This window comes from Staurois parvus, unplaced genomic scaffold (assembly GCF_062004578.1).
Source record: "Staurois parvus isolate SC_StPar_1 unplaced genomic scaffold, SC_StPar_1.0 ptg000361l, whole genome shotgun sequence".
In the NCBI taxonomy this organism is placed as follows: domain Eukaryota; kingdom Metazoa; phylum Chordata; class Amphibia; order Anura; family Ranidae; genus Staurois; species Staurois parvus.
This window is the reverse complement of record NW_028318157.1, coordinates 5,558,533-5,581,713: the sequence shown is the minus strand read 5'-3', so window position 1 is coordinate 5,581,713 and position 23,181 is coordinate 5,558,533. Positions and strand designations below refer to the sequence as shown.

At 45.6% G+C, this 23,181-nt stretch overlaps 1 protein-coding gene across 8 annotated transcripts in view; it reads left to right on the top strand.

Annotated features, from left to right (window-relative positions):
* The first annotated feature begins 2,951 nt into the window (after window positions 1-2,951).
* The window catches only part of MTMR1 (myotubularin related protein 1), a 146,697-nt gene continuing 126,467 nt past the window's right edge, over window positions 2,952-23,181 (top strand). For 6 of the 8 annotated variants that reach the window (XM_089684942.1, XM_089684940.1, XM_089684939.1 and 3 more), the window contains exon 1: window positions 2,952-3,277. In XM_089684942.1, coding sequence (XP_089541068.1) covers window positions 3,138-3,277 — 140 coding nt within the window. In that variant the 5' untranslated portion in view covers window positions 2,952-3,137. The remainder of the gene's footprint in view (window positions 3,278-23,181) is intronic. The other 2 variants (XM_089684944.1, XM_089684943.1) reach the window with 1 other exon arrangement.

Here is a 23,181-nt window from a genome sequence, read left to right as displayed (position 1 = left end):
TAAGTTGCAGTGCCTACGTCAAGGCTCCTCCGTGTACTGTGGTTCTATTTCTATAATTTTCTCCAAGTTGAAGCACATATAGCAGTGGATAGATAAGGGCAGATATGCCTGGAGGGAGCCCACCCCCCCTTAAAGGTACAGGGATGCATGTGACACCCAGCAAGTTGAGCACAATGGCAGCTGAATTCATTGCATCCCCATAACCAATTCAACCAAATGGACAAAAAAGTGGCAACCATCCCAATCTATAACTAGCCTTTGCAGCAAGGTGCACATGGAAGGGCAACGCACATCACAAACAAACATTTCCCAGCACACTTACCAGCCAACCTGCAAAACAACCAAACTGACCCTAACAATTCATGTTAAAAACAGGGTTTTATTTGCACACATTTGCAAATATATGTGTAAGCTGCAGGCACCACTTACCTTGACAAACTGATCTAAAAACTGAAAGAGCTGGGTGAAAAATAGTTGGCCAAATAGTGAGCACAGCCAATCAGCAGTCAATGTTCAGGTATTCTGATGACTATGGGAGTGGAGGCTACTGAATACAATAGCAGACAGGTGATATTCCTGTGTCATTTAGTGTAGATGGGGGAATTGATTGTTTTTCTCTCGTTCAGCCTTTGGGGCTGAACAAGAGAATCTCAAAGAATAAGTTCACCTTTTTCCAGGTAAAAAAAATGTACATTTATTATTTTTTTGCTATGGATCCTGCAGAGCATTGCACCCGCGATCAGCAGCTCTGTGACTAGCACTGCTGTGTTGAACATTTCACAGAGCCTGTCTTCTGAATTACAAAGGTACCGAGAAGAGGAGTTTTAGGAGGCGGAGTCAGTTCAGGAATCACAGTACCATGGGATATGTAGTCCATAGAAATGGAACGTAAACCGCAGAGGAGAAGCTGCAAAGCATGCAGGGAATCCAAGAAGTTGAAAAAAGAGATAGACAAGCAGCAATCACAACCAGAAACATTCTTCAGCTACATGGTTTAGTTGGCTGAAATTTAAAACCTCGGAAAGATATATGGAATTGATTAAAGGGGGAAGTTTAGAAACTAGGAGAGTTTCAGTGGTAAATCCAAGAGAAGAATTTGATACAGACAGATAAGTATGAGAGAAGAATTAGTCCGGGAAGGAGGTTGTGGACGGGGGGACAGGTTGAGTGATGTGGGGGGGGGGACAGGGGTAAATGTTTGGGGTTAATGGATGTATATGTGAAATATTTTTATAACTGAATTGATGTCCCTTTTGTATGACAACCAAATAAAAGTTTAATTAAAAAAAAAGAAACATTTTTCAGCTAAGCTTATATTGGATTGTCAAAACTGTTGTTTGTGTTTGACTTGTGTGGTTTGTTTCCTTCCAAATTGAAATTCAGACACATTTTTCATTATTTGGATGTATCCGAATTTCTGAATTCCAATAGTAATGAATTTAAACAAATCCAAAATAACGAAATGAAATTTTGTCCAAAATTTGAATCCAATTCAAAAACAAGAATAGAATATAAAATAAAGGAATAAAATTGAAGATAAAAGAATAGAAAAGAATACAGCAGTGCTTTTCAACCTTTTTTCAGTCAAGCCACCCTTTAGAATTGCGTACAATCCTGGGGCACATCAGTGTCAGGGCTTGTTCACACAAGGAGGTGCGTCCAAGTGTGAGTGATTTTTTTGCATGTTCCCGCATGTTGCTTTTTTTAATAGGCTGCTCTATGCTTGAGAAACATGTAAAAAAAGGTGCTGGCATGATTTTTAAACGCACCCCACCAAAATGTTTGGTACAGTGGTATCATGCATTTTAGTGGGTGCAAATGTACATAAAAATTAATGCCCGACCGACCTATAGAAAGTACATGATTATACAGAAATACATGATTATATATATATACCATATTTTTCGCTCCATAAGACGCACTTTTTTCCCCTCAAAGAAGGGGGGAAAATGTCAGTGCGTCTTATGAGGCGAATATAAAGTGACCAGTCCGGTATTTCCGCCACCACCATGTCAAATTCAAATAGAATAGAAAAAAACTGAATAGAATAGAGAACACAATATAATAGAATGAAATAGAATATGTCTTCCGAAATTAGAATAAAATAAATTTGAATAGAAAATAAAAGAATAAAATACAAAAGAATAGAACAGAGTAGAAAAAAAAACTATAGAAAAAATGTAACCATCTTCTGAAATTTGAAAAAAAAAAACATCACTGTAAAGGGCTATGTGTCATTTTGCCACAGTACCCCTGGGTGCCGTGGCACCCTGGTCAGAAAAACCCTGGAATAGAGAAAAATCACAGTAGAATAGAAAATAAAAGATTAAAATAAAATAGAATAGAAAAAAAGAAAAAGAATAGATTAGAACAAAAATCAAAAGAATAGAAAAAGCAATAGAAAAGAATAAAATAGAAAGTTTATAAATTTGAATAGAATAGAAAAGAAAAAAATTAGACAGAATAAAATTAAAAAGAAAGAATATAATCAGCTTCTGAAATTCGTATAGAATAAATTCATATTTGAATAGAAAATAAAAGAATAGAATAAAATAGAAAGAATATGTCTTCCGAAGTTCAGATAAAATAAACTTGAATAGAATAGAAAATAAAAGAATAAAATACAAAATAATAGAACAGAATAGAAAAAAATATAACCATCTTGTGAAATTCGAATAGAATTTGAATAGACTAGAATAGAATAGAAAATAAAAACAATAGAAAGAATATAACCATCTTCTGAAATTCGGATAGAATAGAAAATAAAAGAATAGACTAGAATAGAGAAGAATGAAGAGAGTGCATTGATAGAAGGAAACCCTTCAGCCCTCCGTATTGCTGGGTGCACAGGACAGCCTACACTCCCCCCTCCCCTAGCACAGCCACCTCCTGCAGACCCCGGCTCTCCGCACTGCATTGTGGGTAGTGACTGTAGTCCCGTCCCCGCCCAGAGTGCTGGTAGGGGAGCGGTGCATGCCGGGAGGTGCGGGGTGACAGCGGGCACGTCAGATCTCCCTCCTCCTCCATCACCCTGCAGGAAGCCGGCAGGAAGAGCGGCCTGCAATCCGGCCCTTCCTGTGCGATAAGCGGCTCAGCTGCATCCCGATCATCCGGGAAGGAAGAGGAAAGGGGCCGCTATGGACAAGCTGTCGGGGCTGGAGAGTGCAGGAGGAGGGGGCGGCACCGCCGGAGCATCAGCTGCTAGGAAACCTCCCCGACCGTCTGCACCTCCGTCAGTGCCCGGCTCCAGGCAGCCCAGCGTGGAGACCCTGGACAGGTACTCTCTGATTGTACACCGCCACCACCTCTGTGTGCGCCATGGCTGGGGATCGGGAGGGGGAGGACATTGTGTACATGAAGATCACTGACATTGGGTGCTGTGTACAGATGTATGGAGGGGGGACTACAGATCCCAGCACGGATCATTCCTGGAGGAGGGGTAGATGGAGATCGCTGACATGGGGTGCTGTGTACAGATGTATGGGGGGAGGGACTACAGATCCCAGCATGGCTCATTCCTGGAGGAGGGGTAGATGGAGATCGCTGACATGGGGTGCTGTGTACAGATGTATGGGGGGAGGGACTACAGATCCCAGCATGGCTCATTCCTGGAGGAGGTGTAGATGGAGATCACTGACATGGGGTGCTGTGTACAGATGTATGGGAGGGACTACAGATCCCAGCATGGCTCATTCCTGGAGGAGGTGTAGATGGAGATCACTGACATGGGGTGCTGTGTACAGATGTATGGGGGGGGGGGGACTACAGATCCCAGCACGGCTCATTCCTGGAGGAGGTGTAGATGGAGATCACTGACATGGGGTGCTGTGTACAGATGTATGGGGGGGGGGGACTACAGATCCCAGCACGGCTCATTCCTGGAGGAGGTGTAGATGGAGATCACTGACATGGGGTGCTGTGTACAGATGTATGGGGGGAGGGACTACAGATCCCGGCATGGCTCATTCCTGGAGGAGGTGTAGATGGAGATCACTGACATGGGGTGCTGTGTACAGATGTATGGGGGGGGGGGGACTACAGATCCCAGCACGGCTCATTCCTGGAGGAGGTGTAGATGGAGATCACTGACATGGGGTGCTGTGTACAAGGAGGGGGCTACAGGTCCAGCATGGCTCATTCCTGGAGGAGGTGTAGATGGAGATCACTGACATGGGGTGCTGAGTACAGATGTATAGGGGGGACTACAGATCCCAGCACGGCTCATTCCTGGAGGAGGTGTAGATGGAGATCACTGACATGGGGTGCTGTGTACAGATGTATAGGGGGGACTACAGATCCCAGCACGGCTCATTCCTGGAGGAGGTGTAGATGGAGATCACTGACATGGGGTGCTGTGTACAGATGTATAGGGGGGACTACAGATCCCAGCACGGCTCATTCCTGGAGGAGGTGTAGATGGAGATCACTGACATGGGGTGCTAAGTACAGATGTATGGGGGGGACTACAGATCCCAGCACGGCTCATTCCTGGAGGAGGTGTAGATGGAGATCACTGACATGGGGTGCTGTGTACAGATGTATGGGGGGGACTACAGATCCCAGCACGGCTCATTCCTGGAGGAGGTGTAGATAGAGATCACTGACATGGGGTGCTGTGTACAGATGTATGGGGGGGGGGGGGACTACAGATCCCAGCATGGCTCATTCCTGGAGGAGGTGTAGTTGGAGATCACTGACATGGGGTGCTGTGTACAGATGTATAGGGGGGACTACAGATCCCAGCACGGCTCATTCCTGGAGGAGGTGTAGATAGAGATCACTGACATGGGGTGCTGTGTACAGATGTATGGGGGGGGGGACTACAGATCCCAGCATGGCTCATTCCTGGAGGAGGTGTAGTTGGAGATCACTGACATGGGGTGCTGAGTACAGATGTATAGGGGAGACTACAGATCCCAGCACGGCTCATTCCTGGAGGAGGTGTAGATGGAGATCACTGACATGGGGTGCTGTGTACAGATGTATAGGGGGGACTACAGATCTCAGCACGGCTCATTCCTGGAGGAGGTGTAAATGGAGATCACTGACATGGGGTGCTGTGTACAGATGTATGGGGAGGGGGGGGGACTACAGATCCCAGCACGGCTCATTCCTGGAGGAGGTGTAGATGGAGATCACTGACATGGGGTGCTGTGTACAGATGTATGGGGGGGGGGACTACAGATCCCAGCACGGCTCATTCCTGGAGGAGGTGTAGATGGAGATCACTGACATGGGGTGCTGTGTACAGATGTATGGGGAGGGGGGGGGCTACAGATCCCAGCACGGCTCATTCCTGGAGGAGGTGTAGATGGAGACCACTGACATGGGGTGCTGTGTACAGATGTATGGGGGGGCCTACAGATCCCAGCACGGCTCATTCCTGGAGGAGGTGTAGATGGAGATCAAGGTCAGAATGGGATCCATTCCTTTGTCACCTGTGATGATGATGAACAGAATCCACGCTGGAGGAGAGAGTGCAAAATCTGGTGCAGCTCTGCATAGGAACCAATCAGCTTCCAGGGTTTGGTGCTAAAGCTTAATGGAACAAGCTGAAGTCAGGAGCTGATTGGTTGCCATGAACAGCTGGACCAGATTGTGCACTCTACAGTGTTAGTAAAGCTCCCTAGTGTGTGTTGTCATTGTATGGCATTGTATTGGACCGGCACTGACAATCCAATGTAACCGTCTTCACAGAGCGTTGATCTGTTCCTTGGGATGATCGGATCATTTGAGGGTTATATTAGAGATTGTGTCTAAGCTGACCCATCTGTGTGTTGCAGGACCAGGCTCAGAACCACAACTCACGTGACATGAATTACCTTTTGAATGGCACACATACAAAGGTAGTGCGCATGTGTTGCGGCAATCTGAGCGCAAGTGGGAGCGGGTATCTGTCCAAACTACATACCCACTCCAGAAAATGACATGCCAAACGTGGCAGGGGAGCAGGACTTGAAGTGGAACTTCCTCTTTTGGGTGGAGCTCCTCTTTAATTTAGTTAAAGTATAGGCAAGAATGTGTTAGTTTTGGATAGAATGCAGAGAGATTAGACCCCCTGTCAGTGTTTATTGCTGTCTGTGCCCCCGTTAGGGGAGATTCTCCATCTCTATTTTCACCATTATCAGTGAAAGTAAAAGAAAATCCCAAATTTCGGGTTGTCCCCAGAAAATAGAGGGGAACTCCTCCAATGTGGACACTAGTCCTGGAGACCTGGGGGTCCCCAAGACATTCCCTTAACCACTTGCCCTCCCGAGTATTTCCCCCCCCCCCCCCCTTCCCGACCAGGCCATTTTTGTGGTACGGCGCTGCGTTACTTGACAATTGCGCCGTCATGCAATGCTGCACCCAAATGAAACTTGCGTCCTTTTTTTCCCCACAAATAGAGCTTTCGGTGGTATTTGATCGCCTGTGCATTTATTTTTTGCGCTATACAAAAAAAGACTGACGATTTTGAGGAAAAAAAACAATGTTTTTGACTTTTGGCTATAAAACATATCCAATAAAAAAAATTTAAAAATCAAATCTTGTCATAAATTTAGGCCAAAATGTATTCTGCTACATGTCTTTGCTAAAAAAAAAATCCCAATACATGTAAATTAATTGGTTTACGTGAAAGTTATAGCATTTACAAATGGCGGTATATATACTGGGATCTTCTTTTATTTTTACTAGTAATGGCAGCGATCAGTGACTTATAGCGGGACTGCGGCGGACATTCTGACAATGGGGGGAACTGACTTGGTGTCATTGACATCCCCAGTGACACCAATACAGTGATCAGTGCTAATAAAAAGCACTGACACTGTACTAATAACACTGGGCAGGAAGGGGTTAACATCTGGGGCACTCAAAGGGTTAACTGTGTGCTGTGTCACATTGTGTGTGTGTGCTTTCAACTGTAAGCATACTGCTTTGTATGGCTCTGTATGGCGTGACTTTGCACACCTGTGCAGCCCTGTAGCAGTATTTCTTCTATAGGGCAGAGGGGAAGCTGTTAATGTAGTTGGATATTTCTTGCAATTACCATAACATAATAAATTCTGCTGCTCCTGGTGATGGTGGTGATATCATGTATGAGTATGTTACTTGTTGTATGTACCCATAGTAGGGCCCAGAAACAATTTGCGCATTTTTTTTTTCTTACCTAAAACACATTGATACCAATTATTTATTTATATATTATTACACAGAATTTATATAGCGCCAACAGTTTGCTCAGCACTTTACAATGTAACGGGAGACAATACATCAACAATACAGTTCAATACAAGAGGGTTAGGAGGGCCTGATCCTAGGAGCTTACAATCTAGGAATTATTTATTTTATCCTACCTAAGATTCTTCTTATTCAAACAAACCTCAAAAGAAAAAATGATATTCACACATAGTGCATTATTCCCAACATGTGATATGTTTCACAAAACGCACTTCCAAACTCGTGATAAATCATGCAAAATTCCACCTTGTGACCACTTCTAAATAATTGTTATGGAACACCCGCGTGAAAGGGGCCTTAGAGATAAGTACCGCATAAATTTTGGAGTTGAGATGACTCAAAATGCAGTATTTACCTCAAAAGTAGTTATTTACCAGATGCGTTAAAGTGTTACTAAACCCACTGCAGTAAAATCAGTCTGTATGTGCAGTAAAGTATGCTTGTTATACTCACTGTGGTTAAACCTCTGCATTGATCCTGACTTTTCTGACCCTCCCCTTCTTCCAGTGTCCCCCTCTTTATCTCCTGGTAAGACATATTGTGTGGAGTCACTCTGCACATGCTCTGTTTGGTGTGTATTGCTAGAGAGTTTTGTTTTTTTTTCTTGGGAGAGTGCATGTGATCAGCACAGGGCCAATCAGCACTGTCCAGGTCAGGGGTTCTGCATCCTCCTAGTGCAGAATAAAACTCCTATAAGCTTTAACCAGTGCTCTGCTGGACACTGATAGAAGCCACAAGACTGTTCTAACTGCTGATGAGAAAAGGTATTTAGCAGGTTATATTTACTAAAATAATTGCATTTCCATGTTCTGTGTACTGTGGGAGACCAGATATAGTGAATGCAGGGTCCTGGGTTTAGTAACTTTTAAATATTTGTTTTGTGATATTTATCACATATATTTAACAATATTTTTTACATTTTTGTTTTCAACATTTTTTTTTTGTACATACTAACACTGCATCAGAGGAAGATAGTTCTGTAAATAAATGCACACAGAAATCTGAAACAAAAATATTCTAGTGTGCTTCCATTCATAGAACAATCTCCCTCTGGTGACGTTACTATATATTTTCATTCCTGAGTTCAGAGAACATTTCCACACTGATACTTTGTATACTTTTAACCTCCTGGCCAGTGCAGAGTTCCTCTCCTTGTTATTCTGTACATGGCTAAAATACCGAGTGCCCACTGCCAGGTGATACATAACCAATGTGTGTGTTCATTAGTGAATGGACTTTAGGGCCCATTCACACCAGAAACTTCATGAAACTGCGCATTTTTTTCCTTGTATCTATACATGCAGTTGATACGCAATTTTCTAACTGCATTTGACCTGCGAGTTCACTTCCTTCATCTTCTTTCCTTTGACTTCTATGTGCACTGTGATGCGTTGCAGTGCATTTGCGGTGCGAAAAAATGCAGCATACAGTACTTTTCAGCACTGCGCTGAACTGCACTGCAATGGTGAGAACTGTTCTCATAGGATTGCCTGAATTTTGGACTGTCTGTGCAGTTGGAGTGCAGTTCAAAATGCAGCCAACTGCATTCAATGTGAAAAAGCCTAATGATTTTTCTTTTTTTTTTTTCAGTATTTGCCTCACATTCAATTTTTTACTTTGATAAATTGACTGTTTTATTATCTAATGCAATATTTCCAAAAAAATGGGTCACATGACCTTCATATCACATGAATAATCCTTTAGTGAATTGACCCCTGTGTATCTTTTTCTCCATTCAAGAGGAGAAATAAAAATAGTAGAAGAATACATAGTGACAGATCACTGGGATAGCTAATCAGAGGCTGTCACAACAACCTGGTGTTTGGGAACCTGGCCTTCGTTAGTACGGAGCCCAAAATATCAGTGAGAGGAGCTGGTTCCCAGCACAAACGCATGTACGCACATACAGTGAGGAACAGAAGTATTTGAACACCCTGCGATTTTGCAAGTTCTCCCCCTTAGAAATCATGGAGGGGTCTGAAATTCACATTGTAGGTGCATTCCCACTCTGAGAGACAGAATTAAAAAAAAATTCAGGAAATCACATTGTATGGTTTTTAAAGAATTTTTGTCTTGCACTGCTGAACATAAGTATTTGAACACTTAAGAAACGGCAAGAATTCTGGCTCTCAAAGACCTGTTACTGTGCCTTTAAAAAGTCCACCTCTACTCCAGTCATTAATCTAACTTAGTAGCACCTGTCTGTGGGGTGGACAGGTGTCTTTAAAGAGCTCAGTCAGTCAGACGCCAACTACTACCATGGGCAAGACGAAAGAGCTGTCAAAAGACACCAGAGACAAAATTGTGGACCTCCACAAGGCTGGAAAGGGCTACGGGACAATTGCCAAGCAGCTTGGTGAAAATAGATCAACTGTTGGAGCAATTGTTAGAAAATGGAAGAGGCTAAAGACGACTGTCAGTCTCCCTCGGACTGGGGCTCCATGCAAGATCTCACCTTGTGGGGTATCACTGATGATAAGAAAGGTGAGGAATCAGCCCTGAACTACAAGGGAGAAGCTGGTCAATGACATGAAGAGAGCTGGGACCACAGTTTCAAAGGTCACTGTCGGTAGAACAATACGCCATCATGGTTTCAAATCATGCATTGCACGGAAGGTTCCCCTGCTCAAGTCATCACATGTCCAGGCCCGTCCGTAGTTTGCCAATGACCATCTGGATGATCCAGAGGAGGCATGGGAGAAAGTCATGTGGTCAGATGAGACCAAAGTAGAACTTTTTGGTCTGAACTTGACTCATCGTGTTTGGATGAAAAAGGATGAGTTGCATCCCAAGAACACCATCCCTACTGTGAAGCATGGGGGTGGTAACATCATGCTTTGGGGGTGCTTTTCTGCGAAGGGGACAGGACAACTGCACTGTATTAAGGAGAGGATGAATGGGGCCATTTATTGTGAGATTTTGAGCAACAACCTCCTTCCCTCAGTCAGAGCATTGAAGATGGGTCTTGGCTGGGTCTTCCAACATGACAACGACCCGAAGCACACAGCCAAGATAACCAAGGAGTGGCTCCGTAAGAAGCATATCAAGGTTCTGGAGTGGCCTAGCCAGTCTCCAGACCTAAATCCAATAGAACATCTTTGGAGGGAGCTGAAACTCCTTGTTGCTCAGCAACAGCCCCGAAACCTGACAGATCTAGAGGAGATCTGTGTGGAGGAGTGGGCCAAAATCCCTGTTGCAGTGTGTGCAAACCTGGTCAAGAACTACAGGAAACGTTTGACCTCTGTAATTGCAAACAAAGGCTTCTGTACCAAATATTAACACTGATTTTCTCAGGTGTTCAAATACTTATGTTCAGCAGTGCAAGACAAATGCTTTAAAAATCATACAATGTAATTTCCTGAATTTTTTTTTAAAATTCTGTCTCTGAGTGGGAATGCACATACAATGTGAATTTCAGACCCCTCCATGAGTTCTAAGTGGGAGAACTTGCAAAATCGAAGGGTGTTCAAATACTTCTGTTCCTCACTGTATGTACCCCCACAGATAAAGACCCAGTTCAGAGAGACCACATATATATGTACACTCGGCAGGAAGGGGTTAATGCAGCACACATTACCGTGACATAATACACTGCACAAATGTAGATGAGCCCTTAATGTAAAACTCCACAATGGATGTAGCTACAAGATCAGAATGGTGGTCTTAATAGGCTTTGGATCAGTGGGTTGTCCTCGGAGATCTCCGGCAGTGGTCCTGACATATGGGGAAGGGCTCAAAGTATGAAACGTACACAGACACCTGTAGCATCTGGTCGGCTTCCAATATATACAAATTCTAAATAGTGGAACCAATTGCCTTCAGAAGTCACCTAATTAGTAAATAGAATCCACCTGTGCGTAGTTTAATCCCAGTATAAATACAGCTGTTCTGTGAAGCCCTCAGAGATTTGTTAGAGAACATTAGTGAACAAACAGCATCATGAAGGCCAAGGAACATGCTAGACAGGTTAGGGATAAAGTTGTGGAGAAGTTTAAAGCAGGGTCAGGTTGCAAAAAAAAGAACCCAAGCTTTGAACATCTCACAGACCACTGTTCAGTCCATCATCCAAACATGAAAAGAGTATGACAGAACTGCAAACCTACCAAGACATGGCCATACACCTAAAGTGACAGGCCGGGCAAGGACAGCATTAATCAGAGAAGCAGCCAAGAGGCCCATGGTAACTCTAGAGGAGATGCAGAGATTCACAGCTCAGGTGGTAGAATCTGTCCACAGGACAACTATTAGTTGTGCACTCCACAAATCTGGACTTCATGGAAGAGTGGCAAGAAGAAAGCCATTGTTGAAAGAAAGCCATAAGAAGTCCCATTTGCAGTTTACGAGAAGCCATGTGGGGGACACAGCAAACATGTGGAAGAAGGTGCCCTGGTCAGATGAAACCAAATTGAATGCCTGAAAGCAAAACGTTATGTGTGGCAGGAAACTAACACTGCACATCACCCTGAACATACCATACCCACTGTGAAACATGGTGGCAGCATCATGTTGTGGGGATGCTTTTCTTCAGCAGGGACAGGGAAGCTGGCCAGAGTTGATAGGAGGATAGATGGTGCCAAATACAGGGCAATCTTAGAAGAAATCTGTTAGAGTCTGCAAAAGACTGAAGACTGGGGCGGAGGTTCACCTTCCAGCAGGACAACGACCCTAAACATACAGCCAGAGCTACAATGGAATGGTTTAGATCAAAGCATATTCATGCGTTAGAATGGCCCAGTCAAAGTCCAGACCTAAATCTGAGTGAGAATCTGTGGCAAGACTTGAAAATTGCTGATCACAGACGCTTTCCATCCAATCTGACAGAGCTTGAGCTATTTTGCAAAGAAGAATGGGCAAAAATGTCCCTCTCTAGATGTGCAAAGCTGGTAGAGACTTTCCCAAAAAGACTTGCAGCTGGAATTGCAGCAAAAGGCGGTCCTACAATGTATTGACTCTGGGGGGATAATTACAAATGCATGCAACAATTTTCATATATTTATTTGTAAAAAATTTGAAAACCATTTATCATTTTCCTTCCACGTCACAATTATGTGCCACTTTGTGTTGGTCTATCACATAAAATCCCAATAAAATATATTTATGTATACATTTCTCTTGGTTTCAGGAAAACTTGTCAGAAGTGACTCATGTTGATAGCAGAGGGACAAGGCAGCAGACGGAATTGACACAGTGCTCTTAACTGAGACAAGTGAACACTATAGAGGGCTATGCTTTGTTCATATTTTGTGTCTGAAGTGTACAACCACTTTAACTGCTTCCCTTCTGCCCTATAGCAGATGTACTGCTACAGGGCATCACGGGTGTGCAAAATTACGTGTATATATACGTGATTTCGCGGTCGGTACTGTCAAGCACTGGGTCCCGTCTGATGATTACTCGCCGGCGCCCGATGATTGCCGCGCATCTTCGACAGGTAGGAGAACTGTTTGTAAACAAAACAGTTCTCTCCCCTGTCAGCTCCTGCACACTGCTTTGCATGGCTGTGCACAGCACAGCCATGCAAAGCAGTGTGCTTACAGTGAAGCACACAGACACAGACAGCCCCTAGTAAAACAGCACACTGTTAACCCTTTGATCGCCCCACATGTTAACCCTTTCCTGCCCAGTGCTGTTAGTACAGTGTTAGTGCTTTTTATTAGGACTGATCACTGCATTGTTGTCACCGTGGATGTCGGTGACACCAAGTCTGTTCCCCCCAGTGTCATAATGCCCACTGCAGTCCTGCTATATGTCGCCGATCGCCACCATTCCTAGTATAAAAAAAAAATTCACTGTGTATGTGTGTGTGTGTGTGTGTGTGTGTGTGTGTGTGTGTGTGTGTATATGTGTGTGTATATATATATATATATATATATATATATATATACACCGCCATTTGTAAACGCTATGACTTTCACGTAAACCAATTAATTTACACATATTGGGATTTTTTTTTAGCAAAGACATGTAGCAGAATACATTTTTACATAAATGTATGCCGAAATTTTATTTTTAAAATTTTTTTTATTGGATATGTTTAATAGCAAAAAGTCCAAAATATTGTTTTTTTTTTTTTTTACTCAAAATTGTCATTCTTTTTTTTTATAGTGCACAAAATAAAAAACCACAGAGGTGATCACATACCACCGAAAGAAAGCTCAATTCATGGGAAATAAAGGACGTAAATTTTATTTGGGTGCAGTGTTGCATGACCGTGCAATTGTCAGTTAAAGTAACAGCGCCGTAACGCAAAAAGTGGCCTGGTCAGGATGGGGGGTAAGTCCTGTGGAGGACAAATGGTTAATCATGGAGCTATTTTCATGAACAAGTAGGTGCTATGCCCAGAGATAATCCCCACGGAAGTGGAATGTCAGTGCTCTGGCTCGGTGTGTCTTCTCGGCACAGATGCAGCTGAAGGATTGGTAGAGCCGGCACTCCTTGTTCTGAATAATACATTTTATTGAGCGAGTAAAATGTGCATATAAAATTTGTTTACGCGTTTCGTAAACAAGCCTTCGTCATAGCCATAAAGTACAAGTCAGGACGTTACCTTTTTTTTATATATATTCATGGAGCTATTTTCACCTGCTTGCTGATGAAATTGCTCGGTGGGTGGCCATGCCTGCTGTCTCCTTCCCAACATCCTTTGAAGAAGCCAGGTGGAAAATTGTTGGCTGGACAGTGGCTGCATGTATTCAGATGCAGCCATTGTTCAGGTATTTTAAGGGCTCATGTACACTGCATCTGATAAACTGACATTCAGGAGCTGTTCAGCGGTTTTTTTTCAGCAGCCCCTGAACTCTCCCTAATGTGTCCATGTACACATCGTCGTTACAGGTAGTTGAGTTTACAGTCATTTTTTTGAACGCACCAAACTTGCGTTCAGGAGTAGATTTTACCGGCATTTCAAACGCCAAATGCTTGTAAACGCAATTAACCACGTTTATAAGCGTTTGCATTTAGAAGCGTTTAACTGTTCCATATCCAGATGCTGTCCAGAGTCTTTTTTCATCATCAGAAATGCATGCAAAGTGTTTTCCATGTATTCAAATGGACCCGGTACACCAGCGCAGTCAGTTCCAGGTTTCGTGTGAAGGAAAAAAATGGTAGAACGCGCTGCATTATTTCTCATGATGGGATCCATAGTGAATACAACCAGAAAAGACAGGTCATCTCAACACATACTGCTCTCTCTGCTTCTGCTCTCTCTATTTCTCTCAAAATTTCTGAAATAGTTAATTTTTTACTATTTTTCAGTGCATTCTGGGCATTTGGGAAGGTCTCCTGAGGTTATCTTTTAAAACGCTTTTGAACGCAAATGCGCATAAACGCGGTATGCAAACGCGGCTAAACTGATGGTTTTTGACCTACGTTTTCCAGCAGTCAGTTTCCATGGTTCAGAAGAGTTTTCCAAACGCCCCGTGTACATGAGCCCTAAGAGTTGGTGTGGTTGGCTGTCAGAATACAATAGCTGTAATGGGAGATTTGTCCATCTGTGCTGTGTAGTGTGGATGGAGGAACCTGTTAATTTTTTTCCCCAGTTCAGCCCACCAGAATCTGTGTGTATGGCCAGCTCTACTTCCAATGTGTTCTATACGACAAAGTTTTCTCCTGCTAGACCTACTTTCCAGCTTTTTGTGTAATGCTGTGTATACCCATTTACTATAAACAATTGACATACATTCCAAATGCCTAAGAACCACAGCTATGAACATTGTTTCCAGGACAGTGAAACATTTCTTCTGTGAATGCTATTCATTAGAGTTTACTAGAGAAGAGAACCCACCGCTCAGGAGTTCTTGCTGCTTCTGTAGTCTGTTAAAATGTATGACTTCCTACACATTACTGACCTCTATAATGACCAAATCCCATACTCGTTCCAAAATCTTCAAATTAAATATAATCTTCCTTCTACTGAATACTTTACCTACCTAATTATTGTACACTGCTTACAAACAAGGAAAATACCTTACTCTACAAAGATCCCAATTACTGCATACGCTTTCCTTACCAAAACACGATATCCTGATAAGGGCCTTTCAACCTTATACGTTCCTCACTAACCTGCAATTCGCCATACAATCTATCTTCCTAACAAATTGGGAAAAAATACTTTCGCAACAAATCACAACACAAGCATGGGAAAAAGCATTCAGCATCACCCACAAATCCACCCGGTGTACCTCCCATTGGGAGTCGTACCTAAAAATCCTTCACCAGTGGTACCTAACTCCCGTTAAGCTCTCTACCTACTATCCAAACACCCCTCTTCTTGCTGGAGATAATGTGGTGAAATCGGTTCAACACTGCACATCCTCTGGTCCTGCCAAACAATTAGATCCTACTGGAATAGCGTTTTCAATTTAATCTCTGAAATATCTGGAACCCTGATCACCCCAAATCCTTCTTTAGCACGCCTACATATCGGAATCGAAAAATTTCCACCTAACTCCCGCACCATCATTACCCACACACTTTACGCAGCCAAAATTAACATCACTAGATTATGGAACAGCACCAACACTCCTCTCACATCCCTGATCCAAGATCTCAATTTCCAATCTGATATGGAAAAGAGATCAGCATCAAATAACTCCTCTCAACGTAAATTCACTCCTCAACGGGCTCGATGGTTTCACAATCCAAAATGCTCCATACAACTTTGATTAATAAATCGCAAATTTAAAACCAAAACCATTAACCAAACCTAGACTGGTACCTCCTTCCCTACCAAGTTACATACCCCCCATCTTCTCCTGTTTAATACTTTCCCCAATACCTCATACACTTCGCCAAGTTCAATATACTAACTAGAATACCTCTGATGATATTGTCTTCTAGATCTGTCAGGGATCTCCTCGATCCCTGCCGCGATGGTCCCGGCGCAGGCGCACTGCTCCACCTAGTACACGGGCACTAGGTCCGGGCCGGCCGCGGCGTTCGAGCTCGCGCATGCGCAGTAGAAGCCGCGGCCGCCCGCTGGGCACCAATGGCAGCGCAGGGCGGGATATTTAAAGGTCCCTGAGCTGTCATTTCGTTGCCTTCTGGTCTTACCTGCTTCCTGTGTTCCTGTACCTGTGCCTAGTAAGTTATTGACCCGGATTGCCTTTGACCTTGCTGATTTCTCCTGCCCAGACCCTTGCTTGCCTGACCTCTCTCCCTGGATGCCCCTTATTAGATCTGACCTCCTGCTGCTGACCTGGCGTGTGACCCGACGATTCTCTGCCTGCTCCCTTGTACCTTACCGTCCTCTACAATACCGACTCGGCCTGTCTGACTACGCACTTGCTCAGCCATCCATCCATCCATCCCATCGGGGTCACCCGACCTCCTCACATCTGGCTCTCCCTGGTTGGAGCCCCTGGCGAACACCACTACCACTGACAGGTGTGCTCAGTAGAGGCGACCTGGTCTCGGGGTACTACAAGTCCATCCCCACCATCAGGGGCCCTGGTGAACAAGTACCCTGGGGCTTAGACTCCGCGCTCTGGGCACGCCTGACCAGTGGAGTGCTAGTGGTGCCACTCGGCGGTCCCTCACAGTACCAGAAGGCCCTGACTGAGCCTCGAGGAGGACTCTCCCCGTTGGACGAGGTTTGCAGGCACCTGGCTACCCTGACGCAAGCCGTAAACACATTACAGGACAGATGTCTGCAGATCGAGAATCGGTTTCAGGCCTGCACCATATCTGTTCCTGTTTCACAGGCCCCGGCTCCTGCACCACCGGTCGCAGCAGTCCATGAGCCGGCTCCTGGGCCTCCCACATCACTCCCTATGGCGGAACCCCGAGTACCCTTACCCGAGCGCTTCCATGGGGATCGCACACGCTTTCGGTCATTCCGTGACTCCTGTCTGCTCTATTTTGAACTGCAGCCACGGACCTTTTTGACGGAATCAGTGAAAGTGGGGTTTGTTGTCTCCCTGTTGCAGGGTGAACCCCAAGACTGGGCCCACCGACTAAGGGGAAACAATGACCCTCACCTGGTTACGGTCGACAGCTTCTTTAACGCTATGGCCATCTTATATGATGACCCACAACGGGCAGCCTCGGCCGAGGCCACATTATACGCACTCCGACAAGGTCGGCGGGCGGCTGAGGAATACGCCTCTGACTTTAGGCGCTGGATGGGTGACACTCGTTGGAACGAGTTCGCACTTTTGCACCAGTTTCGTATGGGCCTATCAGAGGCTCTGAAAGACGAGCTCGCCCGGGTGGAGGTGCCCGAGACATTAGAGGACCTAATTGCACTCACCATCAAAATTGACCGTAGACTACGGGAGCGCAGATTGGAGAGGTCTGGTCAGGGTCGCGGAAATCCCTGGGGGTCATTTCAGGGATCCAGTCAACATACTAGGCCAAGCACCCAGAACCTGCCGTTTGAAGATGCTCCCGAACCCATGCAGCTAGGCCTGGCTCGGCCTAAACTATCGCCTGAGGAACGCCAGCGCAGACGCTCCCAGAATCTGTGTCTGTACTGCGGCGAAGCTGGTCACATGGTGCGTTCCTGCCCGCAGAAACTGAGTAAGTTCACCTCATCTTCTTTATCTGTTGGCAATATGAACCCGTCCCAGTACTTAGTTGTTCCCCTCTCCTTTCAGCTTTCAGAAAGGACCGTGGAGGTGACGGCCATAGTTGATTCGGGGGCATGCAGCTGTTTTGTGGATATCAATTTTGCTCACCAGCAGGGTATTCCCCTCCGCCCAAAGGAGAAGGGGTTTCACATCTTTTTGGCTGATGGTTCCCGGATAAAGTCAGGGGTGGTTAACCAGGAGACCCCTTCCATTGTGACTTCCATTGCCGGTCAGCACCGGGAACTCCTCCGCCTGGATGCTATTGCATCACCCCTTTTCCCAGTCATTCTGGGGCTCCCTTGGTTGCGGGCCCATAACCCCCAAATTGACTGGGAGACTGGGGTTGTCTCGTTCCCTTCCCCATATTGTCGGGAACTGTGTCGAACTTCGGGCCCGGAGGTCCCCCGGGTCCTCCTGTGCTCTGAAGGGGATGACAGCCTAAAACAAGTGATTCCTGCAGCCTACCATGAGTTTCTTGATGTGTTCAGTGAACGGGGAGCAGATGCTCTACCCCCCCACCGCCCATATGACTGTCCTATTGATCTGTTGCCCGGTTCGGAAATTCCGTTCGGGCGAATTTTTCCCCTTTCTGAGCTAGAATTAGGGGCCCTGAAGGACTATATTGAGGATAGCCTCCGAAAGGGATTCATCCGTCCCTCCACTTCCCCAGCAGGTGCAGGGATCTTCTTTGTAGAAAAGAAGGACAAGACTTTGAGGCCATGCATTGACTATCGGGAGCTGAATAGGGTCACCATTAAAAATCGTTACCCATTACCACTGGTACCTGAATTATTCCAGAGCCTAAAAGCTGCAGTAGTGTTTACCAAGTTGGACTTAAGGGGAGCCTACAATTTGGTTCGCATAAGGGAGGGGGATGAGTGGAAGACGGCCTTCCGCACCCGTTTCGGCCATTTTGAGTACCTGGTCATGCCTTTCGGGTTGTGCAATGCGCCAGCCACCTTCCAACACTTTGTGAACGACATCTTTAGGGACTTCCTGGACATCTTTGTCATCGTCTACTTAGACGACATTTTGATTTTTTCATCCTCCCTGGGGGAGCACAGGGTACATGTATCAAAGGTGTTGGGGCGGTTGCGGCAGCACGGGTTGTACGCTAAAGCAGAGAAATGCTGCTTTGAACAGGCTAGCGTTACATTTCTGGGTCTGATCATCTCCACCACGGGGGTCGCAATGGACCCTCAGAAGGTCTCAGCGATCCTAGATTGGCCTGAACCCACGGACAGGAAAAGTGTCCAACGTTTTATTGGGTTCGCAAATTTTTACCGGAAGTTCATCAAGAACTTCTCGGGTCTGGTCTCCCCCATCACTCAGTTAACCAAGCTTGGGACGCGATTCAGATGGACGCCCGAGGCACAGGAAGCTTTTGAAGCACTAAAAAGGTTATTTACCTCGGCACCCATTCTGGGTCATCCCGACGCCTCCCTGCCCTACATCTTAGAAGTAGATGCATCTGAAAACGCGGTTGGCTCCATCCTTTCCCAGCGGAAGGGCGCCAAGGAATTACTTCACCCAGTAGCATTCTTTTCACGGAAACTTACCCCTGCGGAGAGGAACTACGACATTGGGGATCGCGAGCTACTGGCTATCAAAACCGCTTTAGAAGAATGGAGGTACCTGCTGGAAGGTGCCTCCCACCCCATCCTGATATTCACGGACCACAAGAACCTGGAATATCTGAGGACGGCCAAACGTCTACGCCCACGACAAGCAAGATGGGCATTGTTTTTCTCGAGGTTCCAGTTCCACATCACATACAGGCCCGGCTCGAAAAACACGAAGCCTGACGCGTTGTCACGCATGTACGAGGACACCAAGGAGATTCCAGTGCCCGACACTATTCTTCCTGCAGGAAATTTCTTGGCCCTTCAGACAAACCTTCACTCCGAGATCCTGAGAGCGTCCACAGCAATGTCCACCTCCGATGGGGCTCCCCTCCAGAACAAGGAGGGACTCCTATGGAGGGAGGACCGGATTGTGGTGCCGGAGGATGCCCGAACCTTAGTCTTGGGACATTGCCATGACCATCCACTGGCAGGACATTTTGGGCCGGTCAAGACCCTGGAACTTCTCCGACGTTCCTTCTGGTGGCCGGACATGGCCAAGGATTGTAAGAACTACGTGGGCTCCTGTGCCATCTGCCAGCGGAACAAGCCTTCAAGGAATAAGGCGTGGGGCCTGCTACGTCCATTGCCCATCCCTGAACGGCCCTGGCAGAAAATCTCTATGGACTTCATAGTCGAGCTTCCACCTTCACTGAACCACACGGCAATTCTCGTGGTCGTGGACCGCTTGTCCAAGATGGCCCATTTCATCCCTTTACGGAAAACCCCATCAGCAGCCGAGACGGCGCAAGTAAAAACACCAAAAATGCAGCGCTTGAGCATGTAGTGAGAAGAAATTAGCGTATGCACATCCGGATTAAAAGAAATACATTAAAGGTATAACATGCACCAACTTAAACGCACAAATTAATGCAAACAATGGACGGGTAAGTATTAATGATTCATCCGACCAAAACAAAGTGCATATAGTGATAGGGATGTTAGAGTCATTAGAAGTGCATCCGTGTATCAATCAAATTCGTGACTTCCGTGATAGGAGAATAGCTGCAAAACGCACTAACCAGATAGCGCAGGAAAAAGCGCATTGGAGTATAATGACCTACTCCCGGTCACAGCCCAAAGATCATCAGCGAAGGGACCTCAGGAACAACTTTGCATCAATCATGCCGTCTCCTACCACCAGGGGGGGGTACGCCTCCTTACAGTTACACGAATTTGCCTTATATCATCTTTCGCCAGGGGTGGTGTGCTTTCGTATCAGGAGATCACCTTAGGGACTCAGCAATAAGACCCAAAAGAGAGAAATCTTGATAGTGTAGTAATTTTTATTCAAAAGGTTGCTAAAGAACAAGTAGCACACTTACATAATGATATCCAGAAAAGCTGATTAACAGAATCCAAAAAGATGGCCGACAGTCAGATGCATGGACCATGTGGGTAACAAGTAGTATGAGAGGTATCCTTATCCCTAACGCGTTTCGTGGCAAGAGCACATTATCAAAGGGAATGTGCCTCTCATTCTGGTCCCTTATTTATAAGGAGGACCCCTAGTTAGTGAAGAGACGCATTACCGCGTCATTTTACCGCTACTGTGCATGCGCGAGGCCGGGACGCCCGCGCATGCGCAGTGTGAAGCTGCCGCGTCATCGCGGTTAACCCGCGCATGCGCAGATCGCATTCAGCGGCCATTTTGTTAAAGTCCAGATAAGAAGTGCAGAGAAACGATCCTCAGCACAGAAGAAGAGGGATTTGGATAGGAAAAACCCATCCATTTTATTCCCTGTAATAGATGCATGCTATGCACTAATAATGGAATCCACAAGTACCCGGTAACCTCTTTTAGTTCCAACACAACTGGTAAAACATATGAAATTCAGTCCACCATCACGTGTAATAGTACCCATGTTGTATACTTGTTGGAGTGCGTATGTGGAGTGCGTATGTGGAAAGCAATACGTGGGAAGGACTATTAGGAGGCTTCGGGATAGACTGCGGGAACATCTGAAGAATATAAAAAAGGGGTTCAAGGAGCATTCCCTCTCTTGGCACTTTCGCCAAGTGCATAACAAGAACCCACATTGTCTGAGGTTTATAGGGATTGACACAATACACAGACACTGGAGAGGAATACACAAGTTAAGAGCGGTTTCGAAACTTGAAACAAAATGGATTTTTTTTATTAAGAAACGCGTTAGAGATAAGGATACCTCTCATACTACTTGTTACCCACATGGTCCATGCATCTGACTGTCGGCCATCTTTTTGGATTCTGTTAATCAGCTTTTCTGGATATCATTATGTAAGTGTGCTACTTGTTCTTTAGCAACCTTTTGAATAAAAATTACTACACTATCAAGATTTCTCTCTTTTGGGTCTTATTGCTGAGTCCCTAAGGTGATCTCCTGATACGAAAGCACACCACCCCTGGCGAAAGATGATATAAGGCAAATTCGTGTAACTGTAAGGAGGCGTACCCCCCCCCTGGTGGTAGGAGACGGCATGATTGATGCAAAGTTGTTCCTGAGGTCCCTTCGCTGATGATCTTTGGGCTGTGACCGGGAGTAGGTCATTATACTCCAATGCGCTTTTTCCTGCGCTATCTGGTTAGTGCGTTTTGTAGCTATTCTCCTATCACGGAAGTCACGAATTTGATTGATACACGGATGCACTTCTAATGACTCTAACATCCCTATCACTATATGCACTTTGTTTTGGTCGGATGAATCATTAATACTTACCCGTCCATTGTTTGCATTAATTTGTGCGTTTAAGTTGGTGCATGTTATACCTTTAATGTATTTCTTTTAATCCGGATGTGCATACGCTAATTTCTTCTCACTACATGCTCAAGCGCTGCATTTTTGGTGTTTTTATTTGTCTATGAGGAGGTTATACGAGGTTTACCTTCATGCTAGCAGCTTGAATCTTTGAGACCAAGCGCTCGTCTTTTATCCCATTTTTCTCGAGACGGCGCAAGTCTTCATTCGAGAGATCGTTAGACTGCATGGGGTTCCCGAAGACATCGTCTCGGACCGTGGGGTGCAGTTTACCTCGCGGTTTTGGAGGGCATTGTGCAAAGCCCTGGATATCAAGCTGTCCCTTTCCTCGGCATTTCACCCTCAGACCAATGGCCAGACCGAAAGGACCAATCAGACCCTGGAGCAATACCTTCGATGCTACACATCATTCTCTCAGGACGACTGGGTGCCACTCCTCCCTTTGGCAGAATTCGCGTACAACAACGCTTGCCATTCAGCAACTGGGCAGTCCCCGTTCTTCGCCAACTATGGGTTTCATCCTGTCTTCCTCCCGGACTTGGTCCCGGAATGCCCGATTCCAGCGACACAGGATGCACTGACCTTTTTCACCTCCAACAATAGGAAACTACAGGAAGCCATCCGTCAAGCCCAAGAGGACTACAAGAGGGCTTTTAATAGGAAGCGAAGAGGGGATCTGGTTCTGCAGCCCGGAGAGAAGGTTTGGCTGGCTACGTCTAACTTGAGGATGCTCTGCCCGTCAAAAAAGTTGGGACCTAAATTTATAGGCCCTTTCTGCATCAAACGGATGGTCAATGAGGTGGCCTATGAACTTGTTCTCCCCGAGACACTCAAGATCCACCCTGTCTTCCACGTGTCCCTGTTGAAACCAGTAGTCCCTGATGCCTTCCCGGAACGAGAATCCAGGCCCCCGGAGGCCGTAACAGTTGAAGAGGAAGAAGAATTCGAGGTGGAGGCAATCTTGAAGTGCCGACGAAGGGGGGGCCAGACCCAATTTCTCATCAAGTGGAAGGGCTACGGCCCTGAGGACAATTC